The 18390-nt window shown below is 45.6% G+C and overlaps 1 protein-coding gene across 3 annotated transcripts; it reads left to right on the forward strand.

Moving 5' to 3' along the window:
* Positions 1-2189: 2189 nt before the first annotated feature.
* On the forward strand, positions 2190-17512 carry WDR45B (WD repeat domain 45B). Of its 3 annotated transcripts, none has more exons than XM_080629649.1 (10): positions 2190-2415; positions 8114-8188; positions 11137-11238; positions 11865-11952; positions 12453-12547; positions 13573-13763; positions 15423-15508; positions 16310-16411; positions 16940-17061; positions 17187-17512. In XM_080629649.1, exons 1-10 carry the CDS (start codon positions 2349-2351, stop codon positions 17291-17293), a joined length of 1035 nt encoding a protein of 344 aa, XP_080485775.1. In that variant the 5' UTR covers positions 2190-2348; the 3' UTR covers positions 17294-17512. The 3 variants fall into 3 exon arrangements, with proteins under 3 accessions (XP_080485775.1, XP_080485777.1, XP_080485776.1); XM_080629651.1 differs by having other exon boundaries at positions 17004-17061; XM_080629650.1 differs by lacking the exon at positions 2190-2415 and adding an exon at positions 2432-2635.
* Positions 17513-18390: the final 878 nt, after the last annotated feature.

Raw genomic sequence — 18390 nt, forward strand, 5'->3', positions numbered from 1 at the left:
TTTTCATATAGGGGATAATTATCATCATCATTCAATTCTTAATTCCATGAAATCTGGAAAGTGACTGTGTAATTGTATAAAATCCTGTCTTTTGCAAACTGTTCAGAAATGTAAGGATGAGTCACCTGCCTATCCAGGCAGAGGTTTTTAAAGGCAGTGTGTTGTATACATTGTTCAGTTCTCCACATGGTATGACAAATTCCAGTAGTGCTGCAGTGGTGCATTTGGATTTTTTTGTATAGCTTCCTTGGTAACTTTGAAGCACTAATTTAACTAAGGTGAAAATGTATATATAATTATTATGCACATACACAACCAGGTTTTGTCCCATTAGTGTATGTAACAGATTTGATAAAGTTTTTGGTATGTTATTTAATATTTTGGGGAATTAATTTGTGGTTTAAATACTTATTTTTCTGTAAAAAAAGAATTAAAATTTACACTTTATACCACTGTCCAAGAAGGTTCTAGGAGGAAGATGCCAAAGACTGTGGTAAAAAGGAACATGACTTGAAGAGCTGCTTTATAAGGAAAGAATAATATTTAAGAAGTAAATAAATGGTTCTGGAAAAGAAATCCTATAATGCTTTCTGTAATTGGGGAGAGTTGTCTTTATATTCCTTTAGGAGGATTTGAAGAATATGCCTTGAACTAGACACCAGGACTGTGAAGTCATCCTAAAAGCTTCATGTAATGCTTTTCATACAAATCTGTCTTCAGTAATATTAACAGAAGTAGGGAAGAATAATGTACATTAAGTCTTCCACTTGTGAAGGAATTGTGTGATTTGTTCTCCTTAGTAGCAAGTCTTTTCAGGTGATGGTGTAGCTTCATCCCCGTTTCTCCTCGGGGTTTTCACGACTGTGCGATACATGGAGCTAATATTCCTTCAGGATCAGCCTCTGTAGGCGAGCAGGGAAAATTCAAGCCAGTAAAATGCCAGTTATGCCAGGACCGGGACCAGTCAGTGCGTCACTGCTTAAAAAGCGCAACGGGGAACAAGGCTTCTCGTAGTTAGCCTTAACCGGCAAAGCGCGGTGGAAGGAATCCCTGTCGGGGCTCCCTCGGTGAGCAGCAGGCTCCACCTCCTGGTCTGCCTGCGGCGAGTGGGCCGCAGGGGGAATGCAGCAGCTCCCCCAGGATGAAGCTGTCAGACTGCAGCGATTGCAGCTCCACACCTTGAGGAAACGGGTGTGTAGCAGCCTCCAGCTCCAAGAGGTTAAACCAGCATCAGGACATCCAAACCGCGGCAGCAGTTTGGTGGTGTGTGACAAGTGGCTGCATGCAGGATGAAGAGCTTTCTCCATGCATGTGGCTATGCTGTTCCAAGTTTCTTCCAAGGTATAATCTTGGCCACTTCAGTCACCAGGTCATCAGTTTCTTTCCTTTCTGTATGTGATATGCAGCAAGAATGCCTAGAGAGAGAGAATGATAACAGGGATGTGTGCGTTCTCAAGGTCAGATTCTCTATTCCTTCTGCCAGCCAGTATAAAGACAGAGTAAGAAGGAGAGGCTGGAGTGGCACTCCTCAGTTCTGGTGATGCAGTGTCATTATTTTAGTTATAAAAATATATGTTTTACATATAGAAATATTATATATACAATGTCACGTGCATTATTATATCTATTATATATATTACATATATTTTATATATGTTAGAACATGGAATCACTGGTATTTGCACAAGCACACACAAAGCCATGAGGTAACTTAAGTTTGAAGGGACCTCAACAGGCCATTGGGTCCATCATCTTGATTAAAGTAACTTCACTATTGACTTCCCATCAAGTTGCGTTTCCAAGTTAAAGTATCCCCTATTTCAGCATATTCTAGCTGTATTTCTTGTTTTTACCAGTGACATACTCGGTATGCCCTTCATGGGAGAGCTGTCTTACCACATGCTCCTCTAGAGCTGGAGGGAGCCCATGGGCTGTAGGGTCCTGCGCGGTGGTTCCATCCTGGGCTCCCCGCCCCGGCTCCCAGGCCTGCAGCCCTGGTTTGAGAAGCCCGGGGGGTGAGGCGGGTGCTCCCGGTAAGGAACAGGGCTCCGCAGCCCCGCACAGAACCGGAGGGGACTCCGGCGCCCCCGCCGCCATTCCGTGCCCGGCCGCAGGGGCGGGGGGGGGCGGGGCGTCGCTCGATCGCTCGGCGCTCCTCACGCTGGCGGTGGATGGCCTCTGCGCTCGGCGGCGCTGCCTCCTGGGGTCGGAAGCAGCCGGCGGCCTGTCCGCCTCGGGTCCGCTCGGCTCGGTTCGGCCCGGCTCGGCGGGCTCCCGCGGCGGGGCTGAGGCGGGCGGGCGCCGCCATGGTTTAAAGGACGGCGGGCGGACGCGAACGGGCAGGAGCCATGAACCTGCTCCCGGCCAACCCGCACGGCAATGGGCTGCTCTACGCCGGCTTCAACCAGGACCACGGTGAGGTGGCCGGGCTGGGCCGTGGGAGGGTGGCGGGGCGCGGCGCTATGAGGGGAGCGGGCCCCGCCCGGTGCAGAGAGCTCCCGGGTCCGGCCCTGTGCAGCCGGTTGCGCCGCAGGAGGGTGGCGGTCCGCGGCCGGGACCCCGGCGGAGGAAACCGCCCGGAGCCGGTGAGGGGAGCGCGGAGCCGGGCCCGGGCCTGCCGCGGCTGCCGGCAGCGGTGAGGAACCTGGACGCGGTGCGGGAAGGCGGGCGGGGCTGCCCGGGCTGCTGAGGTGCTGAGGGCTGGCCGCTGCTGCTGCTGCAGTAGGGGTTGATACGCTGTAAGAAGCGGGAAGGCCGCGTTCGCAGGGGGGCGGCTTCACCGCTTGTTGTGTGAGCTGTGGTGCTGGTGTGTGTACCCGGGCGCTTCGGAGAGAGCTGGGTGTGGAGGGAAGGAGGAACGGTGTGTGATAAAGTGTGTCTTTGAATGCGTCTTCCTCTCGGATGGTGGTTTGGGACTTGCGAGTTGCGCTGCTTAGAACTGGCTAGCGTTTCTTGGGGGATCGTGTAAGTCAGCGTTAAGCCCCGTCCTTAAAGGGTTTTAAGTGCACTTAAACTTGAAAACGCATCCTGAAGAGGTAACTCACAGAACGCCACTTTTGCAGAGGAAGTACGTTGCGTTTGTAATTAGGGGTGTAACTTGGTTTTCGTTCTTTTTTTGCCTGATTTGTATCCAGAAATTAAAGCTCCTGATCGCGCTGGCAGACAAGTGCAGGTGCATGGGCCACTGAAAACCTTCACCTTATGCTCAATTTATTGTTTTTTCATTGCTAGAAAGAGGAAGACCTGTTCCAGAAAGGGGTTGCATGGGCCACGTCTTGCTTGTGCAATATAAAAATAGCACCAGTCTTATGAGTAAGAGTAATTTTTGTGGAATAAGGACTACCAGGTCATCATTTTGTAACATCCTTTTATCTTGACAAATAGTATTCTTGCCTAAGACAGTCTTGCAGCTTCTGTTGTTTCACCTGTGGTTCATGTACCTGTTGCTGATGCTACTGAAGTCATGTAAAAGTGGATTATTCTGTTGAATTTGGTCTCATGTCTCTGATGAAGCTTTGTCAGTGGCATATCGAGGTGTTCATGGACTGAGCTGCTTGGTAGCTCTCTTCATGCTCTCCTGCTGGCTTGAAAACAACAAAATAATCAGGTTTTCAGCAACTCCGCACTTGTTTCTGTCTTGCATTTGCAAAGAGATGGAAAAGAGGTTTGTGAGGATGAGCTTCATTTCAGATCTGCAGGGGTCTGTGAGGAAGCAGTTACACTGAATGTGCAGCCCTGGTGGGGATGGGTTATAAGGAGAACTGTGTGAGAAGTTTCTCTCTTACTACAAAATGCCTTTAGAGCATCATTTCGTTGTGTAAAACTTATTCTTTGTTGCAAAGGCTTCCTTAAATTCTGTAGCAGTAAATGCAGAATAAACACTATTTTTGATAAGGTCACATCCAAGGTTCAGGAATTTATCTTGGGAATTGGTGAGCTGACAGCATTCAGGCCCCATCCTACCTAGTCTGGCTAGCCAACTGGGTAACAACAAAGAACTTCTGGAACAAACCATGTTTGGTTCTCATGTGCAGGCTTCTGGAGCTCTTCCTGTTACAAATGATGACTTTTGAACTGTAGGGAACATGCTAACACTTTACTAGAGCCTTTTAAAGTGTTAAAGCATAGGTAGTTCTGTGGCTGCTCAGAGAAGAGTGGGTAAGAGGGAAAGCTCACTTCTTCCTTGTTGCTTCTACCAAAAATAGAAGTATGAGTCACTGAAGTGCTGGAACTCAGTCCTGTGGGTGTCTGCATTTATTGTCACAATAACCCAATTTCCTAGTACTTTAAAACTAGCCAGTCCCATCATGGTGGGAGGAGTGAGCTAGTAAGGCAGTCCAAGTCTGAACTTCTATGACTGACAAGTGATAAAGGACCTACTGTCTTCCCGAGGTGTGCTTCCCTTGCTCTGTTTTGGGTGAGACTGCGCTTTCATATTGGGTGTCTTTACCACTTTCTGGTTTTAAATTAAATAAACAATGTAATGCCCCAGAATTAAGGCCCATATTGCAAGGTGTTCTGAGGTGTTCTATAATAGAATACTCTGACTTTAGCTGGTAAGATGCCTTATTTCAGGCACTCTTCTCATGCTTTCAGGACAGTAAACTGCTTTTTACAGAAATGAATAGACAAAACCTCATCATAAATTTCCGCACCAGAAAGTCTACACAGGAATTGCCGACAGGTTTCTCTTTGGTCACTGCTGTAGTCTAAACCTAGTTTGAAAACCGAGGTGTGGACTTGTTTTTGTGTTGAAACACTTGGCTTCCTCGTATGATCTCCTTTAGTGGACTGAAATGCTTTGCTGTATAAACCTATAAATGTTAGTAGGGTTCTGTGCTCTCTCTTATGGCTATAGACAGAATTTGCTGTGGTCAGGAACCTGTCACTTCCCTTGACTTCACTGTTGCAGTTTCTGGATCTCAAGACCTAAAAGCCTGCAGATTTCTTATATCCTTATGCACCTTTCCACTTGTGGCATCTTCTAGGACAGTCCTGAGGTTAAACCTTGCTTTTAATTTGGTTTTAGAAAAACAAAACTCGCTTGTGGCCTCACTGGGAGTGCTGGTAAATGGCACGTTTACTGTAGGAATAAGCACAACTGTGGGTTAAGCTGATAATTCTGCAATAATTAATGTTTTATTTATTTTTGTAAGTATCTGAGTTGTGTTCTGTCAGTGGCTCTTTGACAGCATGTCTGGCCTCTCTTAAAATGAGATGTGAACTTCCCGTGGAAGGAAACATCTATTATTGCAGCAATTCCCTCTTCTGGCAGCCCTGCTCCAGCTCTCTCGTACAGAAAAGCTTATAAGCCATAGCTGTTGAATTTGGGATCCCACTGGTTAACACTGGGCTCAGTCAGATAGGAAACACCAGGCTCCAAAGCTGTTCCTGTAACCTGGAATTGAATGAGTAGCAGTAATCATCCTGTGAGTTGTTTTTTCCCTCTTATTTGCCTTGGAGTTGCTGTGACTTGAGATCTTCCTATATCTGTCAGCAGTGATCACTGCGTGGGGAATCTCACTGTTACTCACATTCCCTAGTTCTGGTGTGCTGTCTCCAGTTAAAAATATAGATAATTCCGAAGACATCAAAAGCAGCCCACGTCTTAGTCACGAGGTTACTCCTGCAGAATAGCTGTAGTGGTGCTACAGGAAATATCATGTCTGCATTTTATTGCATTAGCAATGTTCCGTTTGGTTTTGTTGTAGGCTGCTGATACTAACACAAGTAGAACTTTACAGTGCTCTTTTACTGTAGAACAGTACACTCACTTTCAGCTTCACTCTCCTAGAAACACAATGCTGTGTTATAAAACTGTAGTTGGAAAAATAATTATATGGACACACACTACAGGTACCGGAAGTACAGTATTGTTTTATGTAGAGACACGTTTCCATCGTAATTTACTTTCAAGTTGTCCCAGTAAAGTACAATGTATCTGCTGGAAGTAGACTGCAGGAGCTGGCAGCTTGATAGTGCTGTGGTTTCAGCACAGTGCATTCCTATGTGTTCCATTGACAGCAAACTAATGAATGATGCATGGAGAAGGGAAGAGGTAAAATTAATATGGTTAATTTAAAATCATCTATTTCAATACATTTACTAATTTTCTATAATTATTCTTGTTGATCACTGTGTGTACTTACACGTGTAAATAAGAGCCCTTTGCACTTAACTTAGTGCAAAATCTTGGACAGGTGAAGTTGTGCCTGTGAGTCTTTTGGGTTGGGGAGGTAAGTTTGTGTGTGTGTTATTTTCTTCTCTGTTTAACTAACTGGTAGCATTAGAACAGTTCAGTATGTTGGGCCTGTGACTCTGCTGGTGGTGACTGTGTGTACGATAAGAGGGTTAATTGGTTTCCTTCCTACCCTAAAGGGTGCAGAGATGGATCTTGTAGTAATTATTCCTTTGTATGTGCGAGTTCAATGAATGGGAACTCTAAGGATGCTGCCGAATGCTCCCCACACCCTGTAGGATACCTGTCCCAAAAGCCGGGGGGGTGTGGGGTATATCTTTTTATGTTGCTGTTAGTTTTGGTTGGTTGGCTTTAGTTGGGTTTTGTTGTTGTTGGGTTTTTAAGTGGTCCTACGTGGAATTAAACTCTTGAAGTATTAAAAATGAATCTCAAATTCACTATATTATTTTTCCCAAATTACGGAGTTTTTAAACTAATGCTGTTGCCAAGATCAGGTTTATTGTAAGTTTTTATATTGTTATGCAAGAACATTGACATTTTTTGTCTGGTTTTATGACAACAACAGCAACAAAAGATGGCACCAGTTGTATTGTTTCCTGTGACATCTTAACCTCCATCAGGATAGGAGCAGTGGAAGATGTGGATTGAATGTTGCCCCCTTGCTCTTCAGTGAGCATATGCAAATTTTCCAGTTGAGCTTCTGTTATGCTCACAGTGTGCAGGGCACAGACAGTGGTGTGCGTTGGGTGAACATTGCTGGCTCTTTCTGACCTTTAACACCAGGAATACCTGAAGCAGCCTCTTGCACTCTGAGCCTTTTTGCCAGCTTCTGAGCCTTTGCTCAGCAAACCAGTACAGTCTGCGTGTAGGAAGTCATGGGTGACCTGGCTGTGAGCAGGTGGTTTGGAGACCATACGTTAAGAGTGAAGACTTCCTTCCTTCCCCACCACCCTGTGGTTTTGGGTTTTGAGTTTGGAGAAAGGGCGCATTTAGACACAGCTCCTCAATTTTATTTGGGGAGGTTCATACCCTTGTAGTCACTGCAGTGGGTAAGAGTAAAAACAGGGTAATCTGAGTATCTTTGTTCCAGTACCTTCATCTTAACTGGGTTTTTGATGCAGTGCACATACATCATGTAGTAGCTAATGTTCTGTCAGTCTGCCTCCAGCAACAGTAGCTGCTTCTCAATGACTTGTAATTGCTCTAACTTCATGTGGGCATTTCTTTATATTAGTAACTGCATCCACCCATTAGCAAGTACAACAGGACAGGATACTGGCAGTTTGATGGGTTCCACTCAAAGGGCACATGGTTAATTCTGGACATAAAAGTAATTGAAATTATTTTCCAGAGTGTTTTAATTTATCTTCTAATAATTCCCTGGTTTAGACTTAATCTATTGACATGTAATTATTGACACCTGACAGTAGTAGCTCTCTTAGAGTTTTCTTTAAAGCTACGTTTGAGAAACTTTCTTCTGTGGCAGTGTGAGCAATGGATCATACTCATGTAGTTGTAACCATGGTGTAAGTCTGGATTTAATAAGAAAGGAGAGGGTTTGCTTCATCATGACTGCTGGACCATAGAAAGTAAAATACAGGTTTCCTTCCCTCTGCAGTGCCTGGCATAGGATACAGATGGGGTGGGAATTGCTCTCCTTTCCTCCCATTGTTTTCTCACCTGTCTAAAAAAGAATACTGAGAACTTTCCACTGGCCTCTACTCATAAAGTGGAGGACAACTGCTCTAAAGGGTTTTCACTTGCAATCACTAACAAAGCTGCAAGTGGTCTTCAGCCTGAGTTTAACACAATGCAGTTACCAAGTCGTGCTCCTAACCTTCTGGCACTTGCTTTGTTCTTGAGTGTATCTCGCAGTTACTATATATGTGTATATATATGTGCTTTTTACTACAGGATGCTTTGCATGTGGAATGGAAAATGGATTCCGAGTGTATAATGCAGATCCCCTCAAAGAAAAAGAGAAACAAGGTAAAATGCTTACTTATTATATTGTGCTAATTCTGCCGTGGAAGCTCACCCTACTCTTGTGTTTTCTGAAAGATTCTTGCTTAGCTTTCACTGTTCCATTGCTGGAAGGCTTTGAATAAAGCCTCAAGAAAGGAAGTCCATGCTGGTCCTGAAGGGACTCTTGCTTACTCAAATGTTTAAATGCTATTACTTTGCATAAAGCTGGCTGATGATGTGTTTGTCTCACATTCTTGCAGCGGCTAAATTGTGTAGCTATTGCTAATGTTCATAGTCCTGAGTGGGAGATAAGTTGCCCGGTTATTCACAAGTGGGAGAGGAGTTGCTTGCTGCAGCAGTGTCATGTACCATCAAGAGAAGTTCTGTTCTTGTGCAGTAATCTGAATGAGCTAGTGCAGCAATGAAACAGCTGCCTTTTTACTGGAGATCTGAACATAACATTTCTCATACTTAGAGTATTGCTTGCAAGAGCACTGTGAGCACCCACACAATTGAAATCTTATATTCTCTGTACGCTTAAGAAAGGATCTTAAAGCGGTAATCATGTCTTGCCAGAAATGACCAAATGAACCATATTAACAGGTAGGGGGGCTTTTCATCAGAAAGCAAACCTAACTCAGTAGAAATAAGGGAAAATGAAACCTAGCCATTGATTCTAACCCTAAATATAGGCAGAAAGCTGCCATGCTGACCATGTCACCCAGTGTTTCCAGCCTGTGGTGATAGGAAGGATTTAATAAGAGGAAAAATGTCTTTAACAGAGCAATTCCTATGAAACCAGGCATGCTTTCACTTTCTAGTGCTGTTAGGGATTTTAGTCACTATTCATGTGACCAAAGCTGACAAACTTACTTTCTATTCTTAATAGCAAATTCTTCCATAAGTAACATGTCTTGGGACTGTCATCTGTGATAGCGTGCTCAAAGGATCAGAGTGAAGCTTGAAGTCCTGTTGAGTTCTGTGTCAGAACTCTCCCTGCCAGTAGTTCTCGACATACTTCAGGACTCCTCTGGCACAATGCTCCTTACAAGTTGGATTGCCTTTTCCCTGTGGATTCTGAGAGGTCAGGTTGTACTGGCTGCCTAGGTGCACAGAGAAACCTTGGCCATCTTCTATGTATATTTAAACCTACCTAAGAATTTTCCCAGGTGGAACTTGTGTATTTGATTGATTCCTGTAAGCCAGTATGAAGCCAGGTCTTACCTGTTCCACCCTGCCTTGTCTGTCTTATAGCCAGGAGTTCCATGAAGTTCCTCATCCAGTTATCGAGTGGCAGAACTGTAAATAGAATGATTAAAGTGTTCCAACAGACCCAGAACATGTTGCATGTTCTTAAACTGTCTTGGGCTGGCATTTGTAAGTATTTTAAGACTTCTTGTCGTGGTGATAATACCTCGTCATAGGAAAAGGTGCTGTCATGCTTTGAATGCTTTAATGGAGTTAAGAGAAGAATCTGGTGCAGAAGGGGGTAATGTCCAAATGCAACTGTTCAGGAAGGAAACTCAGAAATGGTGTGAAGAAACCACAAGGACTTGTATGAAATCCAAGGCATTACTGCTCCAGTGTGATTATCTTTCCAGGCATCTACTTTCAGCATTGTATGGTCAAAGCCCCAGCATCAGTTCTTCATCCAGATGTACTGCTGTGCTGCTTAGCATCTGACTGAATCTCTCTTGTCCTCTCCTTCATGCATATGTCTCCATCTTTCTATTGTAGCGCTTCCAGCTCCTCAGGCATTGTTGCTGGTTTCTCCCATCCCTGTTTCTGACAGTAGGTCTCTCTCTCTCTCGTCCTTGTGAAATTTCACCTGCAGTTCACTGGTTTCATCTGCTTTTCTTGCTCCAACCTACCAGTGTATGGAGGTACTGGACAGTCTTTGGAAGTTTATTATTAACTCTGCTCATCTACCTTGAAGGACACAGCCAGCCTGCTCCTGACAGTTCAGTTCACTCTCCTCAGTGGAATGCCAAGCCATCCCTCTAAGCTACATAAATAAAGCCAAGTCCCCCCTCAAATGTCATTAAATAGAACAATTCTTTTACAATAAAATCCTCTGGTTGATTTTTGTTCCTCCCCTTGCACCATGAGCATGGCGGATTCTACTTTCTCTGCAGTAAAAAGAAAAGAAACCTCTTTTTCTTGCACACTGAAGGAGAAGCTGTTTGCACCAGCTGATCTGGTTTGCTTTCACTGTTTTCTGCATCACCAAGTTGAGGCTTGCTGGAGCCAGACTGTACTTACCTGTTCCAGCAGCTACAGGTGTGCTCCAGAGAACAGCACTAGAGCTTCTAGTTCATCGCTGTGTGTTTCCCTTCTTCCCTCAAATCCACCAAGTCTATTAAGACACATCCCTGTGCACATAAAAAGGTTATGACTAATGAATGCTGCTGGCATCTTTCTAAACGCGTGGCATTAGCATAATAGAGCAACACCAGACTTGAAATGTGTGTGAGGAATGCATCTGAGCTGACGAACTCTTTCTCAGGTTACTTCCAAGCCCCTGTGTAACAGGCATTACTGAGCTGCCAAGATGATGTTGCTTCATCTCCTCTCATGCAGCATGTTTTAAACCTTGCTGGTTTTTTTCTATAGATCAGGGAAATAAAGCCTGTCCCAGCTGTGTGACAGCAACAGGGGTGGTCTTGATTGCTGTGAAAAATAAAGCAACTGTGCTGAGAATTCTGATCTTAAACAAGCACTAAAACCAGAACAAATCAAACAAAACCCCCAAACCCCCACCCTTTTAGTGAAGATTTCTTGCCTGTCACCACCAGTCTTAGAGGATTCTCTGGTTTTTAAGGTCAGCCAGGGTAAGAAGACACCAGTCTTCTCTGATGCCTGAGAGATGTGCTAGAGAACACAAGCTTTTATTCCAACAGACAGTGAGGGGAAGAAGAGATGTCAATTTAACAGGGTCTGACACTCTTAAATGACATTCATTTGTCTTGCAGAATTCCTAGAAGGTGGCGTTGGCCACGTTGAGATGTTGTTTCGTTGCAACTATTTAGCACTGGTAGGTGGAGGAAAAAAGCCCAAGTACCCACCTAACAAAGGTGAGTCTGGGGGATCTTGTAAAGGGTTGCCTTGCTCTGTGTGTGACTGCCTCGGGAACTCAGAATGAACCAGACCTCCTTGAGCTGGGGTCTGGCATTCTGAAGGCTGAAGGGGATGGGGATGGTGAAGCAGGATGGTGCAGCAGGAGCAGTGAGATAAGTTGCAGCACTGTGGTGTTAACTGCATTGCCCAGGCTCCGAGACCTGGTGACAAAGGCTGTGCTCCTCACAGTTAGCTTTGCACAGAGCTCCATGGCTCAGCAGGCTGAGGGTGGAAAAGCTCCCTGTTGGCAAGCTTTGTGGGAAAATGCTCCACTCTTTTTTTACTGCTGCCTCATTTGTAACTCTTGGAGCACAATAAAAAAAACCCAGATTGGGTTTAGAAAAATGTATTTATTTCTATTGACAGCTTTTGTGGTTGTAGTTTACAAGCTCCTACCTGTACGAGTCACAGCATGAGAGAGCAGGTTGGTATGTGATGGCTAAATACATTCTGACTAGCAGGATGCCAGCCTGTAACTGCTTACTATTGGATGCACCTCTGATTAGCCTTCTCAGACACTAGAAGTTGTTGTAAGGGATGTGGCTCTTCAGGCTCTTCTAACACAATCTCTGCACTGTTCTAGTAATGATCTGGGATGACCTGAAGAAGAAAACTGTCATTGAGATAGAGTTTTCAACAGAAGTCAAAGCCGTTAAGCTGCGAAGAGACAGGTGGGTATAACAGTGTTCCAAACATGGTTTGGTTCTCTGCACTGTTCTTACTCATTTCTGGCTGTTTGTAGCAAGAAAAAGATCCTGCTTTAACTCCAGGAGTTAAACCAGGTTTTCAAGGGTAGGCGTTAGGTGTTAGCAGTGTACTTGGGCTGTGAATTGTTATCTGAAACTTTCAAACTTTGGTGAAAAGGCTGTAAGATTTTCTGGCCCCCTAACGTCAGGAAGTGTTCTCACATGGCTACTGCTTTTCTAGGTACAGAGGAGTGTGAAAGGGATTCAGCAGATCTAGAGCAAGAGCATCTCTTAACAGCTGGAGTCTCTGTGGGTGGAGGAGTTGGATAAAAGGGCTTTGCAGGCTCATAGATGCAACGCTGTGAGTCGCTGGGGGGGGGAGGAGAGCACAGCCATTAAATCAGCTGAAAGCCTTTGCAGATCTGAATTGGTATCTGTGTCCCTGTTGCACCCACCCCAAGTCACAGGAACTCTGTCTCTTTCAGGATTGTGGTAGTCTTGGACTCAATGATCAAAGTTTTCACGTTCACACACAATCCCCACCAGCTGCACGTCTTTGAAACCTGCTACAACCCTAAAGGTCAGTTGTGTGTGTGCAAGCTGGGGAGCAGCTGCAGGTTTGCTCTGTTCATCTGCAGCTGCATGAATGGGTTGGTTAGTAAGTCATTGAACAGTTTACTTACTGCACTATAATCATGCCCTGTGGAGATGCTTTTGTGTTTATAAAATGGTTATTAACATTTAATAATACTTCATAGAATGGTTTGGGTTGGAAAGGACCTTAAAGCTCATCCAGTTCCAACCCCCTGCTACAGGCAGGGACACCTTCCACCAGACCAGGTTGCTCCAAGCCCCTGTGTCCAACCTGGCCTTGAACACTGCCAGGGATGGGGCAGCCACAGCTTCTCTGGGCACCCTGTGCCAGCGCCTCAGCACTCTCACAGGGAAGAGCTTCTGCCTAAGAGCTCATCTCAATCTCCCCTCTGTCACTTTAAATCCATTCCCCTTGTCCTGTTCCTACAGGCCCTTGTCAAAAGCTCCTCTCTGGGTTTCTTGTTGGCCCTTTAAGCACTGAGAGCTGCTCTAAGGTCTCCCCGGAGCCTTCTCTTCTCCAGGCTGATACTTGGCATGGAAAAGCTTTTTCATGTACTCCTGTTACAATATAGATTTGGTTTCTATAAGAGACGTGCTCTTTCTGTGAAGACCCTCTAAACTCCATGTTTGTGTAGAGAAACTAAACTATCACCTATTATAAACTCTCACCCTTTCTGAGCTCCTAAGGAGACTTTATTTCTTATTTAAACACCTTTGCTGTTGCAGACTAATGGAGCTATCTCTGAGAACATGCAGGGTTTGGGTAACCACCGCTAGCTTACTTTGAAATGAAGTGATGAGAGCAAGTTGAAACTATGCTACTCCCTTACTTTTCTGTGCTTTGCACTTACGGACAGATCATGTTTTGGGATACTATAGCCATTAAAATGAAATTATGATTTCCTACATGTATGTTCGTTTATTCTGAAATTACCAATATTTTAGAAACTTATGTTTGAGAGCTTTATTATGGAAACTACACCGTTATTCTCTTTTTTCCTTGTCTTGTAGGTCTCTGTGTCCTTTGTCCGAATAGTAATAATTCTCTTCTTGCATTTCCTGGAACACACACTGGGCACGTGCAGATAGTAGATCTCGCCAATACAGAAAAGCCTCCTGTAGACATACCAGCCCATGAAGGAGTCTTGAGCTGCATCGCTTTGAACCTGCAGGGAACAAGGATTGCAACAGCATCAGAAAAAGTAAGAGTACTACATCCTCCTACCTCTGGTGTACCGTGGGCTCCACTGTAGTAAGTTCTCGGGAAATAGGAAGTAGCATCCTTTTTGTAGGAAAGGCTGGCAATAACTACCTGGAAGATCTGTCATTGATGTACACAGTGTCAGTCAGGATCTCTACTGCTCCCTTGGGGTAAGATATACCAGAGTGACCCAGAGGTCATGTTTGTGTTTTAGCACTGCACCTTCAGTGCAGTCTTCAGTAGCATTTGAATGAGATCTGACTCAAGCAGTGCACAAGTGTCATGTTCTTTTATCAGACACTATTGATTTTAAAAACAAAAGGGGGTGGGGGGAGGCTTATTTGCATTTTTCACCTTCATTAATTCTGCTTAAATTATGCTGACAAAAATCTGAAGTTACTGTGTGTAATGCACACCCCTCTGGGCTGGTGCTGAAAGGAGCACCAGACAGGAGGCAAAGCTGTGGAGCTGCCCTCTCCATGGGATGTCTGGGAAGTTGGCTTGTGAGATGTGGCTCCTGAGGAGCACTGGGGCTGAGGTAGCCAAGTCCTTGCTACCTTCTTGCGCTCAACTGAAATGACTTGCTCAAGGAGAAGCTAAATTAATCCATCCAGTCTCTGCTTAGAAGAGTTTCTCCTGCACAGCCTATAACTCAAAAAGCTTAAAAACAGAAAATGCAGCCATAGGCTTTCTTAACTAAGCTTCATTACTATGGATCTTCTAAACTAAGCTCTTAAAGCTGCCAACTCCATTGCCAAATGGAATAGTCATCTGCTGAATTTGTCTTGACACATTCCTCTCCTGGTATAGAGAAAAGGTTCAGTGTTTTCAACCTGAAATAGGAGGATGGGCAAACTGCCATTGTGAGCAGGCTGCAAGCAAACATCTCCAGCTTTTGAGTCTTAAATCAGAACTCAGCTGATATTTACCTCTCTTTCTGCTGGGTTCTGGTAGTTACTGGTGTGTGACCAGAGAGATGCTTTTGTTAACCAGGTGTATGGCAGGAGTTGTGGGGGATGAAGTAGACCCAACTCTTAATCAGGTCAAAGTCCCTTTATTTGGCATCACTGACCTGTTCTGCATCTCTGGTGTCAGCTTAGTTTAACTGAAGTGCAGTTTCCCAACGCAGCATGTCTGTAACCTGACTCTGGGATCCCTCAGGGTTGGATCAATACAGATAATAAGCATGTGACAGGTAACTAATTCTTCTATATTACTTCAACTGAACTAACTGCGAGTCCAGCCACAGCTTGAATGTATTTAGTGGAAAAAAGAAATTCCACAGTAACAACCAAAGCAGAATAGTGAACGTGGGGAACAAGAAAGAAATGACATGCAGAACCCCAGCCCAAAAAGCTATACACAAGTCTGCTCCAGTGTTTGCAAACTAAGGCCAGGGCTGCACTAGTGCTTTACAACATAACCTGGAAGAAACTTCCTTAGCTGAGTAGCTAAGGAACAAGAACCAAAGCATTGTAATATTGTGTGTGAAATTTGATAATCCTTCCCAGAAGTTAACATTGAGAGGTTCTCCCAGACCTGCGGGAGTTGAAAAATGGTGTTATGTAGGGCATGCTGATCAGGTGGAAGTCTTGGATGCATTCACAGATGCAAAGAGAGCCTCTGTCTTTGCTAATGTAATGCTTGATTCCTTTTCAAGGGGACCCTCATAAGAATATTTGATACTTCATCAGGGCATTTAATCCAGGAGCTACGCAGAGGATCACAGGCAGCCAATATCTACTGGTACGTTTAGTTGCTCTGCTGACTCTTGTGGGTGGTGGTGTGCTGAGGCACCCTTGTGGCAACAGCACCCAAGTCATCTCCAAAAAGCAGAGGGAAGTGACAGTCCTGCAGGCACGGGGGTACATTGGGCCTGTGCTGCCTTTTCTCTGCTCTATGCTGGTGAGGAGAAAGCAGTAGCTGGCGAAGCCTAGCATGGATTATGTACTGATAATCCAGCTGTGCATCGAGTAAAGGGGAGCCGGGGGGATACTTCACCTCCACCCTGAATATGGGGAAGTCAATGACAGTTTAACACTGCCCAGAAAGGCTGGAATGGGCACCCTGGGAAAGAGGAGGTTTATTCTCACACAGTGCCACTCTGCATGTGAGAGCCCCTGGCAGAGGTCTGACCCTAATCCACTGCTGGAAGCATTTTCCCAGGAGTGGGGCAACTTCCCTTCTTTTACTGAGCACCACTCCAGGTATGAGTGTTGCCCATTTAATCCAATACCTCCTCCGAGCATAGTGTGTGTGCTGTCCCAGCAGAAGTGGCTGAATGTCTCACACAGATGTTGTCTGTGTCTGGTCAGCCTGCAGCACAGCTGCTGGTAAACCAAGCCCTCTGCTTGAGGGCACACACTCACCCCTGAGGGGCTTTTCATCCTGTCAGCATAGGAGCAGCCCCAGCACCTGCGGAGCAGAGCCACTGCTCCCAGCCCAGCAGTTGCTCCAGCCAGTGGCTGCAGCAGCATTGGTGCGCACACTGGGAGCTGTGGGGGTTACGTTCGGTAGCAAGACTGCAACCACCTGTGTTCTCTACAGTATTAACTTCAATCAGGATGCTTCCCTGATCTGTGTGTCCAGCGACCACGGCACAGTACACATCTTTGCTGCGGAGGACCCCAAAAGAAATAAGCAGTCAAGGTAGGGCCAGAGCCATTCTGGAGCCTTTGGGGGCTGTGGGGGGGATTTAACAAGAGTTCAAAATATGGGTCTTGTCAGGCAGTAGCAAGTACCTGCACTATGGAGGTAATAAGACCAGTCTGCTGTGCTTGAGTGAAGCTGTGGATTTGGGAGGGTAACAGCCACTGCCACATTTACCGCTGTCCTTTGCAAAGCAGTGGCATTCCAGCAGCAGGTCAGCGTGTTGCTTTTGTGGCCACCTCACATAAAGCAATCTCTAAAATCTGACCAAAAATCAAGCTTTTGGGCAGTTTTTGCAGTTGCTTAAAAATGTGAAAGCAGAAATGTAGGTAGTGGTAGGGTCCCCCTCCCCTAGAAGGGGAATCATACCTATTACTGGATACTTTGTAGAAAAAACCAAAAAGCCCATCAAAACCAGCCATTAGTGTGAACCTTATAACATGTTCAAACACACGAGCAGTTCTAAATCAACTTGAGTCAACACCTTACTAAGTTGTTATGCCTTTTTTTCCCCTCTCTCTCTTTCAGTTTGGCCTCTGCCACCTTTCTCCCCAAATACTTCAGTTCCAAATGGAGTTTTTCCAAATTTCAGGTTCCCTCAGGCTCTCCGTGCATCTGTGCCTTTGGAACAGAGCCAAACGCTGTCCTAGGTAAGCAGTGGAGGCTTCTCCAGGTTCTGTCTGGAGAACCAGGTTTTGAGCTATGCTGGCCTGGAGCTGGGGAGCAAATGTATCCCTCTGCCCAGCTGAACTGACCCTGTTTGTTTCTGTTTCAGCAATATGTGCAGATGGCAGCTACTACAAGTTCTTGTTCAACCAAAAAGGGGAATGCTCAAGGGATGTCTATGCTCAGTTTCTAGAAATGACTGATGACAAGCTCTGATTGGGTGGAGGGGAGTGCACAGGTCAAAGCACTGCCCTGGCTATTCCTCACCTTTGGAAGAACAGTATACGAGTGGCCAGTGCTGATCAAGAAGTCTAGCAAACCTTACTAAGAAGCCTGGCCCAGCACAATCAGAGGAGGCTCTGAAGTAGTGGACTACGTATGTTTATTCTCATTTCTGCAAGTATTCATCATTAAAATCTCTTTGGGTTACTGTCATCAACTCAAGTTTTCAAGATGTGGCTTTCAACAAGCTTGTGCCTACTGGGTTTCTCTTGCTCTAAACTGTGAAACGACTTCCAACTGAACATGAGTGCCTGCCACACTGAAGAGCCGCAGGGCTGTACAGACCTACAGCTGGCCTCAGAGAAAGGGAAGTGTCAGCAGAGGCATTATGAATGGCTGGGAGTGGGGGGAACACTATGGATCACCTGCAGATAAACCTCTACCAGCCCAGTAGGGAGCAGGGTGGTGCCTGACCACACCCAAGGAAAGAGGGGACAAGCCTGTGGCCAGAGCTGGCTGTAGCCTCAGCCAGGCTTGGCCTGACCTGGTTTGGGGAGGGAAGGGGGTTGCAATTGCACAGCCCCAGACCACTGCTCCCGTATGCCTGTGGTCAAGTGATCAGTACCAACTATGGAAGATGCCAAACTGCACAGGAAGGCTGAAGGTGGGTTTAGGTACTAGCTGACCCAACCGCCATCTCCCCAGGGTACAGAGCAGGCACACAGGGTGCTCAGACACCGGGAGCTCCTGGAGCAGTGGAGGTGAGTGATTCCTCCTGCAACAGAACTGCTCCAGGATTAAGTGCCACCCTTGTACCAGTGCACAAGCTGTTCTGATGCTTCTGGAATGCTGTGATGGAATACTACATCTCCAGCATAGTCACTGAATCAGGGGGCATGAAGCACCTGTCTGCAGCGGCTTCAAACCTGCTACCCTTCCTTTTTTTCTTTCTATGTGGGATGTTGCATACCAAGTTCTGCTGGCCTAGGGACAGTCAGGTGAGACTAAACCCGCTGACATGTAAACTCCTTCCAAAAATGTTACATGGCCAATACATATTTACTGCTAAACTAAGGCACAAGATGCTAAAC

The sequence above is a fragment of the Psittacula echo genome (assembly GCF_963264785.1).
Source record: "Psittacula echo genome assembly, chromosome: 14".
Classification (NCBI taxonomy): Eukaryota; Metazoa; Chordata; class Aves; order Psittaciformes; family Psittacidae; genus Psittacula; species Psittacula echo.

Bases quoted from the DNA above. Each gene is read 5' to 3' on its own strand.
- WDR45B (XM_080629649.1), top strand. From the start codon at position 2,349: ATGAACCTGCTCCCGGCCAACCCGCACGGCAATGGGCTGCTCTACGCC. The intron at 8,189-11,136 runs GTAAAATGCTTA...TTTGTCTTGCAG, and splicing joins CAAAGAAAAAGAGAAACAAG to AATTCCTAGAAGGTGGCGTT. The intron at 17,062-17,186 runs GTAAGCAGTGGA...TTTCTGTTTCAG, and splicing joins AGAGCCAAACGCTGTCCTAG to CAATATGTGCAGATGGCAGC.